General features: G+C 39.1%; 1 protein-coding gene across 1 annotated transcript; it reads left to right on the top strand.

The window, feature by feature from the left end:
- Positions 1-11,343: 11,343 nt before the first annotated feature.
- LOC107684597 (uncharacterized) lies at positions 11,344-16,021 on the top strand. Its single transcript, XM_016480891.1, has 3 exons — positions 11,344-11,535; positions 11,966-12,271; positions 15,352-16,021. The coding sequence occupies exons 1-3, from the start codon at positions 11,481-11,483 to the stop codon at positions 15,732-15,734; spliced, it is 744 nt and encodes a 247-aa protein (XP_016336377.1). The 5' UTR covers positions 11,344-11,480; the 3' UTR covers positions 15,735-16,021.
- Positions 16,022-16,513: the final 492 nt, after the last annotated feature.

Below are 16,513 nucleotides of genomic sequence, written 5' to 3'. Positions count from 1 at the left end.
TATATATTACTGTACATAAATAATAGAACATGCATATTATTAGGTATTATTAAGTATTACTAAACTACTTTGATTTTTCCCAGAATGTCCATTAGTAGCTATTAGAAACATGCATGCAGAAAATGTGTTGGACAGAATTAGTAAATATGTTCAAGAACAGATACAGAACACACAGTTAGAGAATGCCTAAAAACTGAAATAGTCTCTTATGAGTAAGACATACAGTACTAATAAAAATAGGACAGAAAGCAAGATAGGACAAAAACAAAGAGATGTAGCTGGAAGCATTTTATGTGCAAGTATCAAGATAAGAGATAAATGACCATTTAATGAACAAGTGCCAAGTGTTTTTCCTGAGATCCCACGATGACTTACTGAGAATGGTTACGAGCTTTGTTCAGTGGTTCTTTGCAGCAGATAAAGGAATAAATCATGTAAAAATGAAAATTCTATCATGCACTCACTTCTGTGGAAAACACACAATGAGATATTTTGCAGAATGACTAAGCTGCTGTTTTTAATTGACTACTGCTTGTTAAGGTCCAAAAAAAAAAAACACTATTAAAGTATATTATATGTCTTCTGAATCCACATAATAGCTTTATGTGAGGAACAGGCTGAACTTTAAGTTGTTAATCACAAATCACAAAGGTTTAACTGGCTCATCTCATACTGCCATTGTGTTTTCCAGCTTCTAGGAGATGTGGGCCTGTAAATGAGTTACACCTATAGGCTACCTTATACTTATATTATATAAATGATCTGCTTGTTTGTTAATTACTAGCAGTTATATGTATCAAGTACTATGAAGCACATTGCAGTTATATAATTAAGGATGATCCTGACTATTTAACAAACATGCCAGTCTCATTATCCTTAAAATAAGTGGGTGTAAAATTGAAAGGTGGTTTTAGGCCAAACTCAGCAAGATTTGCCAGTTTTTAATGGAAATGTAAATAATAAGTGCTGAGCCATCAAACACACCAATCCTGCGAATACCAAAGGGAATGATAATAAATCAGAAGATGGAAATTTTACAGAATGATATTTCAATCAAAAATCTTGCTATTGACTGACCATCCATCCAGGGAGTTTCACCGCTTAGAAAGTCCTTATAAGTGTTTTAAAGATAGATGGAGGGATGTTTGCATCAGAAAACTGACAACAGTTACTGGTTATGAAGCACTTAATTAGTAAAATCCGTCAAAGATTTTTTATTCTGACAGATATCACCTTAATGACTAAAAATGATCTGAAGAATAAGCCTGTGTGTGACTGATCTCATGTGACTGCCTCTGTAATTGTGTTATTTTTGTGTATTATGCTGCATTGGTTTATGTTTTTTGTTTTTTTTTTAATATACAAAAGCTGTTCTTTTATCCTCTTCTATTGTGGGTCTTAAAGAATTTGCACTCTCAAGATATAGACAAAATATCGGGCTGGATTCTGTTAAAACCCTTATTGCAACATGATATAGGCTACATTCAAATAAATGCAAATTATAAATAACCAGTAAAGACACATTGTTTGTTCTTGAAACCGCTTCATTTTGTTGTCAAGCAGTGCACAGAAGACATAAAAACAGCAACAGTGTCATCTACTGGTTCATAAATGGCATTTTGAAATATCACATCAGAGACACATCAGTGCACAAAGAATATGAAGTAAATACATAATCAGGTAACACTTTAGAATACTGTTCCATAACAGGAATAAATGAGTAACACTATGTTAACGCTTTAATAACTAGTTAATAACCCTAGTAGAATTAGGGTTAGGGTTAACAGACTTAGGTTAGGGTCTATTTAATCTCTGATTAACAAGACTATCAAAAATCTCTGATTAACAAATTAGTAAGTAATAACACAGTAACAGCAATTAGGTCACTACTAACTAGTCAATAATTAGTTTTTTTTGTTTTTTGGTCATACTTTTCAAAGTACTACTAAGAACTACTATATTCGGATTCATAATTAATATGAATAATGCATAATTTATAATTCTAAAGTAAAGATCATCATAACCCTCTACTAATGATTTAAGTATTACTAAATCCCTCCGAAGCAATTATTAATTATTTAGAACAAAATTCTAAAGTAAAAGGCATGATAACTCCCTAATAATGACTCATTGGGGTGATTTCCCCCCCCAAACCAGTTCAATGCTAACTCCACCCTGTAGCCAATTGTAAAGATTTAATTGGTCATGTTGATTACAGTGCTGATACTTACACAATGTTACAACCAATCCTAACCCCTAACCCTAACTTTAACCAATGAAATTGGCTGTACACTTTAAGTAGTTTGTGAAACTACAAGTCACTTTAAGCTTTTGAGGTTTTTGTAAGGTTGTAATTCATTTTTGCTGGATTTGGTAACACGTGTGTCATTACTAGAGAGTTATCATGCTTTTCACTTTAGAATAATGTTTAAAGTAAATTCTTTAAAAGGATGAAGTAATACTTGAGTCATCATTTTACTATCCAAAACCTTACAAAACCTCAAATGCTTACAATGACTTCAGTCATTACCAGGGAGTTATCATGCATCTCACTTTAGAATACTGATCCAAATAATTAGTAATTGCTTCTGAAATACACGAGTCATTACTACTGGGTTACAATGATCTTCACTTTACAATTAATTTACATTATGCATTACTCACATTAATTATAAAATAGTAGTTCTTAATAGTCCTCTGGGAGGTATGAAAAATAGTAGCTACTGATTATCTAATAGCGCACTACTTCATTCAACTATTACTTTGATTATTGCTATTACTTAAAGGGATGGTTCACCCAAAAATAAAATTCTCTCATCATTTACTCACCCTCAAGTAGTTTCAAACCTGTATGAATGTCTTTGTTCTGCAGAACACAAAGGAAGATATTCTGAAGAATGTGGGAAACAGAGCAGTTCTGGGGCACCATTGACTTCCATAGTATTTTTTTCTCCTACTATAGAAATCAATGGTGCCCCAAAACAGCCTGGTTACAAACTTTCTTCAAAATATCTCCCTTTCTGTTCGGCAGAACAAAGAAATTTATACGGGTTTGGAACTACTTGAGGGTGAGTAAATGATGACAGAATTTTCATTTTTGGGTGAACTATCCCTTTAATAATTTGTTAATCAGCGTTTCCTTTTTGGTTAATAGTAGCTACTAGAATGTCCTAGTTATTCATTAATGACAGAATAGTTTTCGAAAGTGCTATCCATAATCTTACCAAACACAGACAACACATCAACAAAAAGCTGAAGCTGGCATGACAACCGAGCTTCTCGTGCCTTTAAAAAGCCTGAACCACTCAGCACAAAGACCAATCAGCTGTAAATGTCATTTGACTAATTACCCATAAGAATGCACCTGAAAGTCCTTCACTAAAGCAACTCTGGCCCTGTCCCAAATGGCACACTTAATGTCAATTACCAGTAGGGGCTACAGGGGCCATGCTAACCCGCTATTCCTGACGGATAAAATAAAGTCCCATCCTACATTCTGTTATTTTTCTAGCTGTAAATCGCTTTGAAGTATAGTAAAACGGTATAGTAAAAATATAGTATTGAAAGTTATAAATTTTATAATGTGATTTATTCTGCGTATCTATGTAATTTTGAGTTGCTGACTTGTAAAAACACACATCTTTACTGTATTCTGAAAATCATATAAACCATTACAGAAGAGAACAGTCATGTTATGGAATCCATTTTCTATACATTCTTTCAAACTCCCTCGAAATTCAGCTTTGTTTTAAGATTTACAGATGAGCTTTGCAGGAGATACACAGAATAATTTGCTACTTTCACTAGTTAATTAATTTCTTTCAGAAAAGGAAAGTTCATCATGGCAAATATTTGAATGTTGTCCTGCAAAGAACTGTCTGAAAGTTTAAAACAATCTGATTGATGACAATACTAGGGCAATTTGAAACGAGATTTGAAATGTATAAAAGTATTTTGCTGTCTAAAATTACCTGCATACATGCCTTGCTATATGGTTGATAAGGTCTTGTGAGTGGTAGTGGTGGCTAGGTAGGTGGTAAGGTGGCTGCTAAGAAGCTTTAAAAAAGATAGACTGTCAAAGTATACATACAGTTAGGGCTGCACGATTAATCGAATGCGATTGTCATGCGCATTTTTCACTGAAAGATACGCATGACAATCGCAGCTTCTGTCGAATCGCGATCTCGATTCCATTTCGATTTATCGTGCAGCCCTACATACAGTGTCAATTTAATAGATTTTTTCAACTCAGCCACAGTCAGAATCATGCAAACTATCATTTGACGTCCACCAGAAGCTCCAGTACCATCAAAAGACTTTAAGGCTTATGAAAGAAGTGACTGTCTTCACCTCACAGTGACTCGCATAAAGAATATTTCTCAAAGTTTTGATGGTCTTGTCGTTTGCCTCAGTGCTTTCTGCTCACATAGAGAATGAACTGAAAACATCCACTTATATCTGCACCTGTGGACACATATAGTTGCAATCCATAGGCCCGATATCCTTAGGCTCTCACAAAACATTTACATTCATGAACTTGGCGTATGCGTTTTTCCAGAGTAAAATAAAATAAAATAAAATAATGCCATACTTTATCAGCATGTGTGTTCCCATGAGTGTGGGATTTCGTAGGCTGCAAGGGATTCATTAATGCTGCCTTCAAATCAGGATGTTACGTAACACTAGATTCAGACATGCCTTGATGTCCTCCTACTTCAGCATTTTTCAGGTTTTGGACAGAGCCAAGAGCATCAAAGACAGAACTTCAAAATAAAAGCTAACAAAAACCAATCTAACAAACCCAGCACTGCTAGAAGGATACCAAACAGACTCAACAGCATGAAGCAAGATAACCCAGGTTCCATGTCGATACTTCACTCGTACTGCGTCTTGCTAAAGACACTCTGGGGAAAAGCCTTTTTTCTCCTGAACTGAAGAGCCTATGGCGACAAAGCCCGCCAGAGGCCGCCAGAATGGGCGGGGCCATCTGGCTATATAAGCGGGCATTCGCCACGGGATTCTCAGATTTCTTCTCCTTCAGCAACGACTCTACGCTCTACGCTGATCCTGAAGCCTGCTAGGCGTTGACACGCCACTCAGCTGGACTGAGACCTCTCTGCTCGGCTGATCCGCTTTCTTTGCCGCCTCAGTGTCACAGCAGTTCAGGTCCTGTTCCCCGTCCGCCATCCAGCAATTCTAAAAGAGCTTACTAAAAGAGCTTGGCGTTGTTGCAAATGCCACGCCGTTACTGCGGCTCATGCAGGGGTGACCTGCATGCCGATGACAGCCACACTGAGTGCGTTTCCTGCTTGGGAAAATCCCATGCGGAAGCCACACTCACGGGAACTGATTGTTCTCACTGCGAGAACTTCAGTCTCGCTTCTCTATGCTCGCGGATCGCTTTCTTTTCAGAAAGCGACTCTGTCCCTCGCGGCCTCCCGTTTTCAGCAGGGCAGAGGACTCGAGCGTCCGGCTGCGAGCGAGCTCATGTCGGCCCAGATCCCACATGCCTCACCCTCGCCCCAGAGAGAGGTTTCACCCATCCTCTTCTCCCAGCCTGACCAGCGTCCCTCTGCCAGCGCGAGTGATCTGGTCTCATTTGGGGGTAGTGAAGACGAGCTGGCCGATGACAGCATGTCATTGACAGCCTCGGACGCAGAGGAGCTGTTGGGCTCGGTTACCGACCCCGCCCCCTTGCCGTCGTCCGCGCCCAGCGCCGCCAAAGCCGGGATGGATGCTGAACTTCTCCGTATCCTCTCAAAAGCGGTTGAAGAGCCCTCAAAATCTCTGCCCGCCCACGGCTATCAGCTGGAAGGCAAAGGCCGCCCATCCGATCAAACCATGTAGGACCACTTCAGCACTAGCTGGACGTGCCTACTCTTCTGCTGGACAGGCAGCTTCGGCGCTCCATTCAATAGCGGTCCTCCAGGTCTTTCAGGCCAAGATCCTCGCCTCCACGGACGAGTCTGGCCTCCGCTGTTGCTCCTAGTCGCCCTAAGTCTACGCCGACTCAGCAGCCCATGAAGCCAGCACCTGCCGCCCCAGCCGTTCAGCCTGCTAAGACTCAGCAGACATGAGGGCGTTCCCGCTCGGCCAGACGCTACCCCTTTCCTAAGCGCCAGGGACCCCGACTCAAGATAGCGTTGGACCCGGCGCCTCAGGCATCTTCCTGATCTGCGAGACAGGAAGAGGATGGGGCCAAGTCTCGCTGCAGCCGGACCACCTCCTAAGCAGCCTCTCTTAAGCCTCCTGTCACCCCGTTCAACCCTGGGTGCGGAGGGAAATGTGTTTGTTTTGAACAATGGGCCCGTTCAAGCGCCCAAGCAACCAACTGCTGTTATAGTGGGAAAAATAAAACACAAACATTTTCAAAAAGAGAGCAAAATTCCTCTTCCATTTCTCACGAGTGCTCTGCCCCCGTGCAGCCAGTCACTCGAGCTAATCCAACCCCTCGCCATGCGGGCCGAGGCCTGGCAGGCCATCCCTGGAGTGTCATAATGGGTTATGGGGATAATAAAATTAGATTATTCACTCCAATTCGCTCGAAGACCCCGGCAAAGCAGGGATGCTCACGTCCTGCGCTCAGAGGTGATGAATCTGCTTGCAAAAGGAGCTGTAGAAAAGGTTCCTCCAGCTCAGAGCGAGACGGGCTTCTACAGCCGTTACTTCCTCGTTCCAAAAAAGGATGGTGGCCTCCGGCCCATCCTCGATCTCAGACACCTGAATTGCGCCCTCATGAAAAGGTAATTAAGGATGACTACGCTGAAACAGATCATCGCGCAGATTCGCTCAGGGGACTGGTTCTTTTCTCTGGACCTGAAAGATGCATACTTTCACATCCAGATAGCCCCCCGTCACAGACGATTCTTGAGATTCGCCTTCGAGGGAGTGGCTTATCAGTAGACGGTCATTCCCTTTGGGCTGTCTCTGGCTCCCCGCACTTTTACAAAGTGCATGGAAGCGGCTCTTTCCCCTCTGAGATAGATGGGAATACGCATTCTCAACTATCTCGACGACTGGTTCGTGCTGGCCCAGTTGGAGGCAGAATTAATATCACACAGGACCCTCATCCTCAGCGACTTAGAGCGCCTGGAACTCAGGGTCAATTTTGCCAAGAGCACGCTGTTCCCCAGCCAGCGAATATCGTTCCTGGGAACAAAATAAATGCTGATAAAATATGGCACTACAGCTGGGCCTGCTTCGTATGCGTCCCCTTCAGTGCTGGCTGAAACCGCAGGTTCCATCCCATGCGTGGTGTCACGGACGCCTAAATATCAGGGTGAGCCAGGCCTGTGTAACAGCCCTGGCCCCTTGGAAGAACTCTCGCTGGATGGAACAGGGCGTGGCCATGGGAATGATTTGCAGGAGAAAAGTTGTCACGACAGATGCCTCCAACGCAGGTTGGGGGCGCTGTGTGAGGGCAAACCAACTTTCGGCAATTGGTCGAAAGCGGAAAAAGTGTTTCACATCAACTGCTTCGAAATACTAGCAGTGTGTTGAGCCTGTCAGTTCTTCCTGCCAGTCCTAAGGGGAAACCATGTGCTAATCCGATCGGACAACATGTTGGTGGTGTGCTACATAAATCGTCAAGGAGGCCTCTCCTCAAAGCGCCTCTTCATTCTGGTAGAGCGCCTTCTGGAATGGGCTCAACTCAACCTGCGCTCGCTGAGGGCAGCGCATATACTGGGCAAATTGAATCGAGGAGCGGACATGTTATCATGGAGCAATGTCCCCTCAGAGGAGTGGATGCTCCATCCGCAGATGGTTCAGAGAATCTGGGAGATCTTCGGTGAGTCCGAGGTAGACCTCTTCACCTCAGAAGACAACTCTCACTGCCCAATTTATTATTCGAAGGTCAGGGACGCGTTGGCCCACGATTGGCCCAACCTCCTCCTTTATGCATTTCCCCCAATCGCCCTGATCCCACAGGTAATCAGGCGAATCAGGGAACAGAGACACAAGGTTCTCTTGGTGGCCCCTCTCTGGAAGAACCAACTGCAGCCCCCTGGCCCATTCCGTTGAGACGGGATCTCCTCTCTCAAGCGGACGGGGCAATATGGCACCCTCGGCCCGAGCTGTGCACCCTGCACATTTAGCCGCTCGACGGGAGACTACAAGTCTCCCAGAGCGAGTTTTAAACACAATTTCAGATGGTCGGAACAACTCTTTATTAGCTTCGGTAACCGCACCAAAGGGCATCCGGTCACGAAGCAAAGACTTTCTAGGTGGATAGTAGACGCTATCACACTAGCGTACTCTTCCTTGGGCCTACAATGTCCCATCGGAGTACGGGCCCATTCCACCAGAGGCATCGCCTCGTCTTGCCCGTGGTCTAGCGGTGTGTTCATTGTGGAGATTTATGAGGCAGTCGGCTGGGCCTCGCCGTCCACATTTGCTAGGTTTTATAACCCGGAAGTCCCGGCCTTACAGGCCAGGGTCCTTTCTGCTTCAAGAGACACTCACTGCGTTATGCAAACAAGTCTGACAGAGAGTCCTTGACCGTAACACGCTCAAGCTCTTTGGTTTAGTTTACTTGTCGGCTCTCGGCCCCTGGGGTGCCGAAGTTGTATGAGTACTCTGGAACGATTACCCAGGCCGGGCGTGACCTCGAGGAGTTCAGCCCGCTATAGCCTTGGAGTTATTGTTTAACTTCCCTATGGGCATTACTTGCTTGTGGAGAATATAATATACAGTCGTTCCTCTACCATAGCACGATGTGATTGTACTGTGTTCCCATAGCGTCTTTAGCCAGACGCAGTACAAGTGAAGTATCGACAGGCAACGTACTCGGTTACTAATGTAACCTCGGTTCCCTGAGATACGGGAACGAGTACTGCGTTGCTAGCCGTGCTATGTAGCCGCACGACTCAGTCGTCGCTTCAGTCGAAGTAACCTGAGAATCCTGTGGCGAACGCCCGCTTATATAGCCTGATGGCCCTGCCCATTCTGGCGGGCTTTGTCACCATAGGCTCGTGCAGCTCCACTGCCGAGCCATTGGTTCGTTTTTAATACACTGCACAAACCAAAGGCCGTGCAGTTTAACTGCGTGATTGAAAAAGGCTTCAGTTCAGGAGAAAAAAACACTTTTCCCCATAGCGTCTTTAGCAAGACGCAGTACTCGTTCCCGTATCTCAGGGAACCAAGGTTACGTTAGTAACCGAGTACGTTAACATTTACACAGGATTTCTCATGTCCATCAATTGCTTCAGATTTTGCAGGCTGTGCAGAATAAAAAGGCATGTTAGAGAGAAGCATCCTATGTGTGGGATGAAAATGCATTTCATAACAGATGTCTCTAAAATACCTAGTTTGAGAGCATTACTTGGAAAATATCCCCTCATTGAAGCCATATCGGATTTGATTAGACAATTTTGTTTTTGAATGAGGTTTTCTTTCGCCTCTTTATTGCTCATTTACAGCCCGCTGTCCATTCCAGTGAAATCATAAACCTACTTTACTCAAGAGTCTTTACTGACAATTCCACACTGTACCAATGAAACACAAGACACCATTAACTGTGTCAGTTCTGTGTCCTTAACTCTTGAAGGGGAGGTCTAATGCTTTTTCATGCATTCTGACTTATCTACACTGTTAATGATTTGGATTCTCATGCTAAACATGGCCAAAGTCTCAAAAAAAGAGTTGGACGTATGATGCTGTATTTCTGTTCCAAAGATACAGGGTTCAAATAAGTTTCGGAAAGTTTTTTCGACCATGGCCCTTTATGACGTCATAAAGGGTGGAATTCCTTATATGGGCACTTTCGCCCGGAAGAGTGCGTGCACATCAACCAGAGCGAGAGCAAGAGCAGCCCATCAACATGCTTCATTCGTTAATTCTTTAGCCATAGTTAATTTAAGTCAATAAAGTTTTTGTCCCTGTTTTATTTATGTCGATGTCACAGCTTGCAGACGATCGCTACACAAAAGTTTGCATGCTCGTGACTCTTTAGCTCCACCCACGACATACCTCCAGGAGCTCGACTGTTAGAGAGAAGCGTAAAGCTGTATCTGTCTTTTATAAATCTGATAAAACTAAAGACTCTTTGGAGATATGAAGGATCTCTATAGGTATTAAAGATTAACATGAGATTGGCAGAAACTGTGTGTGTTATGTCCCCTTTAAAATTAAGCTGATGATTTTCAAAAATAATAATAATAAACAGCAATCAATTGAGGAACTTAATGTTTTCAGAGAGTCTATGAATCTGGTCAGAGAAGAAGTTTTTCAGAGCATTTTCTGACTGAGACTGAGGTGCTAAAATGACTGTATCCAATTGTTTTTTGTTAAGTGTTGGTAGTGTGTTTCTTTTTTACTTCAGTGAACCTCTGTACTATGAGTGCAAGCCCAATTCTCCCTCTATCCTGTGAAGACAGATGTCTCAGGGAGATCCCTTTGAGAGATTAGTTACATAATGATTAATTAAATGTTCTTTGCCTCTATGAAGCAAAGAGGCAAAAAATGAACCCCTAGGGACATTCTGACATTACTCAAGTAAAAAGACATTTTATACAGTCATATTGATACATGTTCCAGTTCTGTATAAAATTTCATGAACTGAACGCAATACTAAATGTCAAAACATTGTATCAAGGCTCTTCAGTCACTCCTCAGCTTTATGTCCTGCATTGCCACAGCATGCCAATACAGCACAGGTCTGTCTGAAATATGTGGTAACACTTTAGGGAGCACTATTCACTATTAACTAGCTGCTTACTAGAATGCACATTACTAGCATATTGGCTGTTTATTAGCACTTTTAAAACACATAATGCCTGACCATATTATAGATCCCTTAACCCTATCCCATGCTTAAACATTAACTACTACTACTACTACTACCTTACTATCAACAAACAGTAATTTAGGAGTTTATTTAGGGATTGTTTAATAGTTAATAGTGAATATGTATTCCCTACTCTAAAGTGTTACCATTTCTTAAAACATCTGCCAAAGTAATATTGAAAACATGTCAACTCAAAAGCCAAGACAATTTTGTGGAAGAGTTCCAAAGATTCTTCTTGGATCTGCTGTCGAGTTTCTGTTTTGAGTTTCTCAATTCATTACACAAGAGGGAGGCCAATACATTTCCTGGGAAAGTGTACTTTTGCCTTTCGAACAAAGTAAAAAATCATATTGTTGTAAATGCAGTAACATTCCAGATATGAGCAAATGCAAGAAGGTGTTGGATGTTTGAGATAATTTCTTGATAAGAGAAATGATGGGTACTTTTGAAATCTTGAAATCCCCATTAAGCCAAAGAGAGATAGTCTAACATTGTTTAGTATAAGAAGATAAAAAAGAGGGAGGAACAAAACCTGCCATAGAGTGGGAAAGCAACTATATGCTGTCAGCTCGGAGAAAATTCCCCTGTTCATAGTCAGAGTGTAGCCCGAGAACACTTTCTTCCTCACTTTCACAACCACTTTCTTCTTCCACACATCTAACAACTTCCAGCACTATTCTGAAAGGGGGGAAAGATGTTCGTCATTATGCCATTTTTAATTATTATCCTGTCATCAGACTACAGCAAAGGTAAGTGTAACGAATAGTTTTGCGTTTTTACCACATACACTGTGTTTTAAAGTCTTGAATGTCTTTGATTTTCCCTGCCTTTAACCCACAAAATGAAGTTTTAGAGTTTTAAAAGGATTTTGATTTTGTATCCCATTCTATGTCATATGCTTAGCATACACTCAGCAAAAAAGAAACATCCTCTCACATTCAAATTTCTTAACATGTGTAAATAACACGTGCAATAATTGTTTATGGTTCATTGAACAAGCATGGAAAATATTGTTTAAACCCTTAGTAAAGCTTATTTGGACTTTATGAAATGATCTTTAAAACACAGTATGCTAAAAAAAAATTAAGTATTTAAAAAAAAAAAAGGTTCTTTTTTTGCTGAGTTTGTATACATAGAAATGTGTCAGCATATGCTAATATTGCTTTCTGATGCATGCAGGTGAAATACAGCTGCGTGCTTTCAAACACCAGACAGTGAATTGCAATGAGAGGATTGTCTTACAATGCAATATCAGCTCATCAACGCCATTGAACATTGTTAAAGTATACTGGAAAAAAACAGAAGAGAAAGATTTTGAATGTGATCCAACATCCAGCAATAGACCACCAGGATTTGAGTGCAACTACACAGGAGAAGCACTGACATTAACCATCTCAAATCCTACACCAGCAAACATGGGCTCGTATTTTTGTTGTATAAAGACGGACTCTGGACATGGAGCAAAAGAAATCAATCTATCTGTAGGTCAGTGCATTAACCCGTTTAGCAGTCCAAAGTTGTATGCATCAAGCATATTTTATTGGATAAATAAAGGCAGCGGCTATTTGCAATGGATTCTATTTGCACTAAGTGAAAATAGCAGTATTTTTTAACAATATGCTATTTACACTAAGTGCAGATAGCGATAGATTCTATTTACACTATGTTAAAATAGCAGGATTTTCTGCTATTTCTACTACTTATAATATACTACTACTGCAAATAGTGGTAATTATCTGCACCTGAGTATTATAGTACGTTATAAAACAGTATACAGTAATGTATTGAGTGTAAATTATAATTTTAATTCAAATTATTAAATGGATGCCACCTTACTGGGACAATAAAGCTACCCTAACCCTACCCCAGGGGTCTGCAACCTTCAACGTCAAAAGAGCCATTTTGGCCCCTTTCCCACCGAATAAAATTCACGTGGAGCCACAAAATATTTGATCCCCAAATAAAGATAACACGGCATATAGCTAAAGTGTTATATTCAGTTATGTTACAGGGCAGGGGGGTAGCAATCATTTCAGAAGTGAGGGGGACAGAAATGTCAAATGTAATAATAATAATAATAATAATAATAATAATAGGCCTAATAATATTTATGTATGTATGTCTAATTGACAAAAAAACTTTCTTATCTCTTTTATTTGGCTAAGAAATAAAATACACTGCTGGACAATAACGATCAAAAGAGCCATTTTGGCCCCTTTCCCACCGAATAAAATTCACGTGGAACCACAAAACCTATTTAATCCCTAAAATGAAGATAAAACAGCATATAGCAAAGTTTTATATTCAGTTATGTTACAAGGCAGGGGAGTAGCAATCATTTCAGAAGTGAGGGAGCAGAAATGTCAAATGTAATAATAATAATAATAATAATAATAATAATAGGCCTAATAATATTTATGTATGTATGTCTAATTGACAAAAAAACTTTCTTATCTCTTTTATTTGGCTAAGAAATAAAATACACTGCTGGACAATAACGAATCATTTGTCTTCTATAATATTTTTGATATATTTTACTAATGACAATTTTTGGTTATGATTGTATAATCAGTATAATAGTTTATATACTACAAACACGTTTTCCATTTTTATCACAGAATAAGGCAGAACATATATTTTATAGCTTCTGTACTGTAATTAATGCTATGTCAATCATTCATATAAAAGACTTGAAAAACACACATAAACCATATATTGTCGCAATCGTTTATTGTCTTCACGTTTCATCAGTTAAGGTTTATGCTTGTTATTCAGCTTAGCTACAGCGATAGCGGGATGCCTTTGTCCATATTAGGGATTTCCTGGCATCAAAAGTTACTTCTATCATATGAGTCAGTTTTGGACTTTCTGTACGAGAGCGCCCTCCGGCTTCGAGTATGAATGAAACCTACAGCGCATGAGATAAATGTATCCAAAACAGCGTGACTATATTGTCTCTTTTAATTTAAATCTAGATTTATTCACATTGGCCGCTGAAAACCTCTACGTGAACACACTTGCCCGAGAAAAATGCATGGGAAGAGTTTAGGTTTTATTAAAAGTTCGGGGGAACACCTCCCCCGCTTATTGTACACCCATGCTACAGGAGCCACCGCAGAGGGATGAAAGAATGCGCCTCAGGAGCCGCGGGTTGCCAACCCCTGCCCTACCTGATACTTTATTTTCAACTTTTTGATTATTTCCTTCATTTTTATTGAAAATAAATGCCTTTCTGATGTGATATGAGATTTGAAAAGGGAGAAAATAAAGTTCGGTAAAAGGCGGATTCGAACCCGGGTCGATCGTGTCAAAAAGACTATGGTACGCACTTTATGAACTATGCCACTGAAGCTGATGATTGTTGGCCGTCTTTTATGTTGTTGACCATCACTGTCGCACGTTTGTGGGTGGAGCTAGTGTAAATGGCCTCTGCCAACAAGGCAGGCTATTTGCACTTAGTGTAAATAGACACTCCGATAAAGGGAATCAACACATAGAAAACAGTGCATTCATGTGAGAAACTGTTTTTATTTTATTTTTATTTTATTTAGTTTATTTTTATTTATTTATTGGTTCAGCTAAACAAATAATAAGTAAACAATTAAACAAATAATAATAACAATAATAAATAACATTCTAAATAACATTTGCACATTGTATTACACAACTTAACTGTCTTTTACAAATATTATAAATCTATGTTTGAATAACAAATATCCTAAAATATTTTGTGAGCTATTCCATATAAAATTTGAATTGCACATAATAAAATATTATTAAACAAAAAGAAACTTAAGTGTTCTTAAAGAGATATAATTTTAATGTTCTTAAAACTCAAGTACATTAAACTTTTAACTTTAAGGTGCATTTTAAATAATTAGGTTGTAATAATATTTTTTGCTTGGAAGAAGTACTAAAGCACATGTAGAGTATGTGATTATAATTTTAACTGTAGTGTGTTTAATATTATATTTAAATGTACTATATTTTAAATGTACTAAATGTATAATTACATTGCAGTATTTTTAAGTACATGACCTGCAAGTTTAAATAGAAATTAAATTATTAGAAATTTTAGTTAAGCATAAATACTTGTCATAGCATTCGGTAGTACTAACCATATTTAAAAGACAAAAGCAAATATGAAATTACATATTAAGATGTACTTAAGTGGATAAAAAAAATTATATATATATATATATATATTTTTTTTTTTTTTATAATAATATTTAATAATTGTTTGTGCAAGTCTATCTTCATTTTCTTTTTCTAACATTTTTAGCATTTAATTAAAATTGTTCTAAAAGTATTGTTCAATAATTCTTTATTACGACATCTGGTTACACTATCCTGACATTTTTGACTCCAGAAAAATAGCCAGATATCATGCAAATATCAAAAATATCAGAAGGCATCTTACTTACTTAAAATCATGCATTCAAGTCATTGTTTGTATTAATTGCATATTTAAAATATTTTTGGATAAATGTATAGATCTGCACACAAATACTCAGCATCACATCATTAACTCTTATACCTTGTGTTTGTAACTGTATTTAACGCAGGACAATGCACCGGAGAATTCTCCCACCAGATGGCTGAACCCAAACAAATGCAGTGTAGCTTTAATGGTATGTACCCAGAAGGCATGATAAACTGGTTTCATTATGACAAGAACCTGACTTCCAGCTCTACAGTCACAAGCCTGGTGAACTCTGATGGAACGTTCAACATCACAAGTGTCCTAAACATCCAGGACGATCAAGAGAGATATAAATGCTCACTGTGGTCACTCAAACACGGACAGTACCATAAAGATCAAGAGTTTGAAGTCCCAGTTCATGCTGATTCCAGGCCCATTAGCAGGATCAGCACACAACATTGTTTATCATGGACTCTTATCCTTCTTAGCCTGATGTTGTGTTTGAGAGCCTGTTTGTCTCTATAATCTGTACATGCCAACTCAACCCAACTATCACAAGACCTGATGACATAACCACAGATCTGGTGGGTTTTAATAAATGGAATTTGCCAAATAAACTGACCATCTAATCAATATAGTGGTAGAATATTTGCCTGCCATGTGCTAGATCTGGATCTAATTAAAGACCAGGGAATATAAATCTTGAGTTTTACCTGAAGACATAGCCACAGGATATAGCAGTGAACTGACACCCACAGCTTCTCTTTTACTGAGTTATGACTGGATTCATTTAAGAAAATGCACTGACATGAAAAACCCAAACTATTTCAAACAGCATTTTGCAAATGTATTTATTCCCATTCTTTATGCAAAATAATGTATGACCTCAAATGAATTGAAAGACTACATTGAATATAAAAATGATGAAAAGCTTAGTTATTTTAGTATAATTGAGACACTCATCATTTTTATTAAATAGTTTGAATTTGTTTTATATATATATATATATATAGTTATTATTAATATAGTCTATATAGTTGTTATTAATTTTTATTTTAAAGTTATTTTAAAACACCAAAGTAAAATAAATGAAAAGTTTCCTTTAACTTTCAAAAAAAAAACGCTTTCAAATATCAGTTTTACTATGTGCACTTAAGATTTGTTCCATTTTTTCTTTAAACTGCCGCTAATAAAAATTATTATTGTTTATGCTTTTACAAAATTTTTTTTACTTTTTTTTTTTGCCTTGCACTATTCTGCATACATATTGTTGCTCTTTTGTTAGTTTTGATTGCTTTTATTGT

This window comes from Sinocyclocheilus anshuiensis, unplaced genomic scaffold (genome assembly GCF_001515605.1).
Source record: "Sinocyclocheilus anshuiensis isolate Anshui unplaced genomic scaffold, SAMN03320099.WGS_v1.1 scaffold561, whole genome shotgun sequence".
In the NCBI taxonomy this organism is placed as follows: Eukaryota; Metazoa; Chordata; class Actinopteri; order Cypriniformes; family Cyprinidae; genus Sinocyclocheilus; species Sinocyclocheilus anshuiensis.
The sequence above is the reverse complement of the archived record's forward strand: the minus strand, read 5'-3'. Positions and strand labels throughout refer to the sequence as shown.

Coding starts and splice junctions, on each gene's coding strand:
- LOC107684597 (XM_016480891.1), top strand. CDS start 11,481: ATGTTCGTCATTATGCCATTTTTAATTATTATCCTGTCATCAGACTAC. Junction 11,536..11,965: donor GTCATCAGACTACAGCAAAG/GTAAGTGTAACG, acceptor TGATGCATGCAG/GTGAAATACAGCTGCGTGCT. Junction 12,272..15,351: donor AGAAATCAATCTATCTGTAG/GTCAGTGCATTA, acceptor TATTTAACGCAG/GACAATGCACCGGAGAATTC.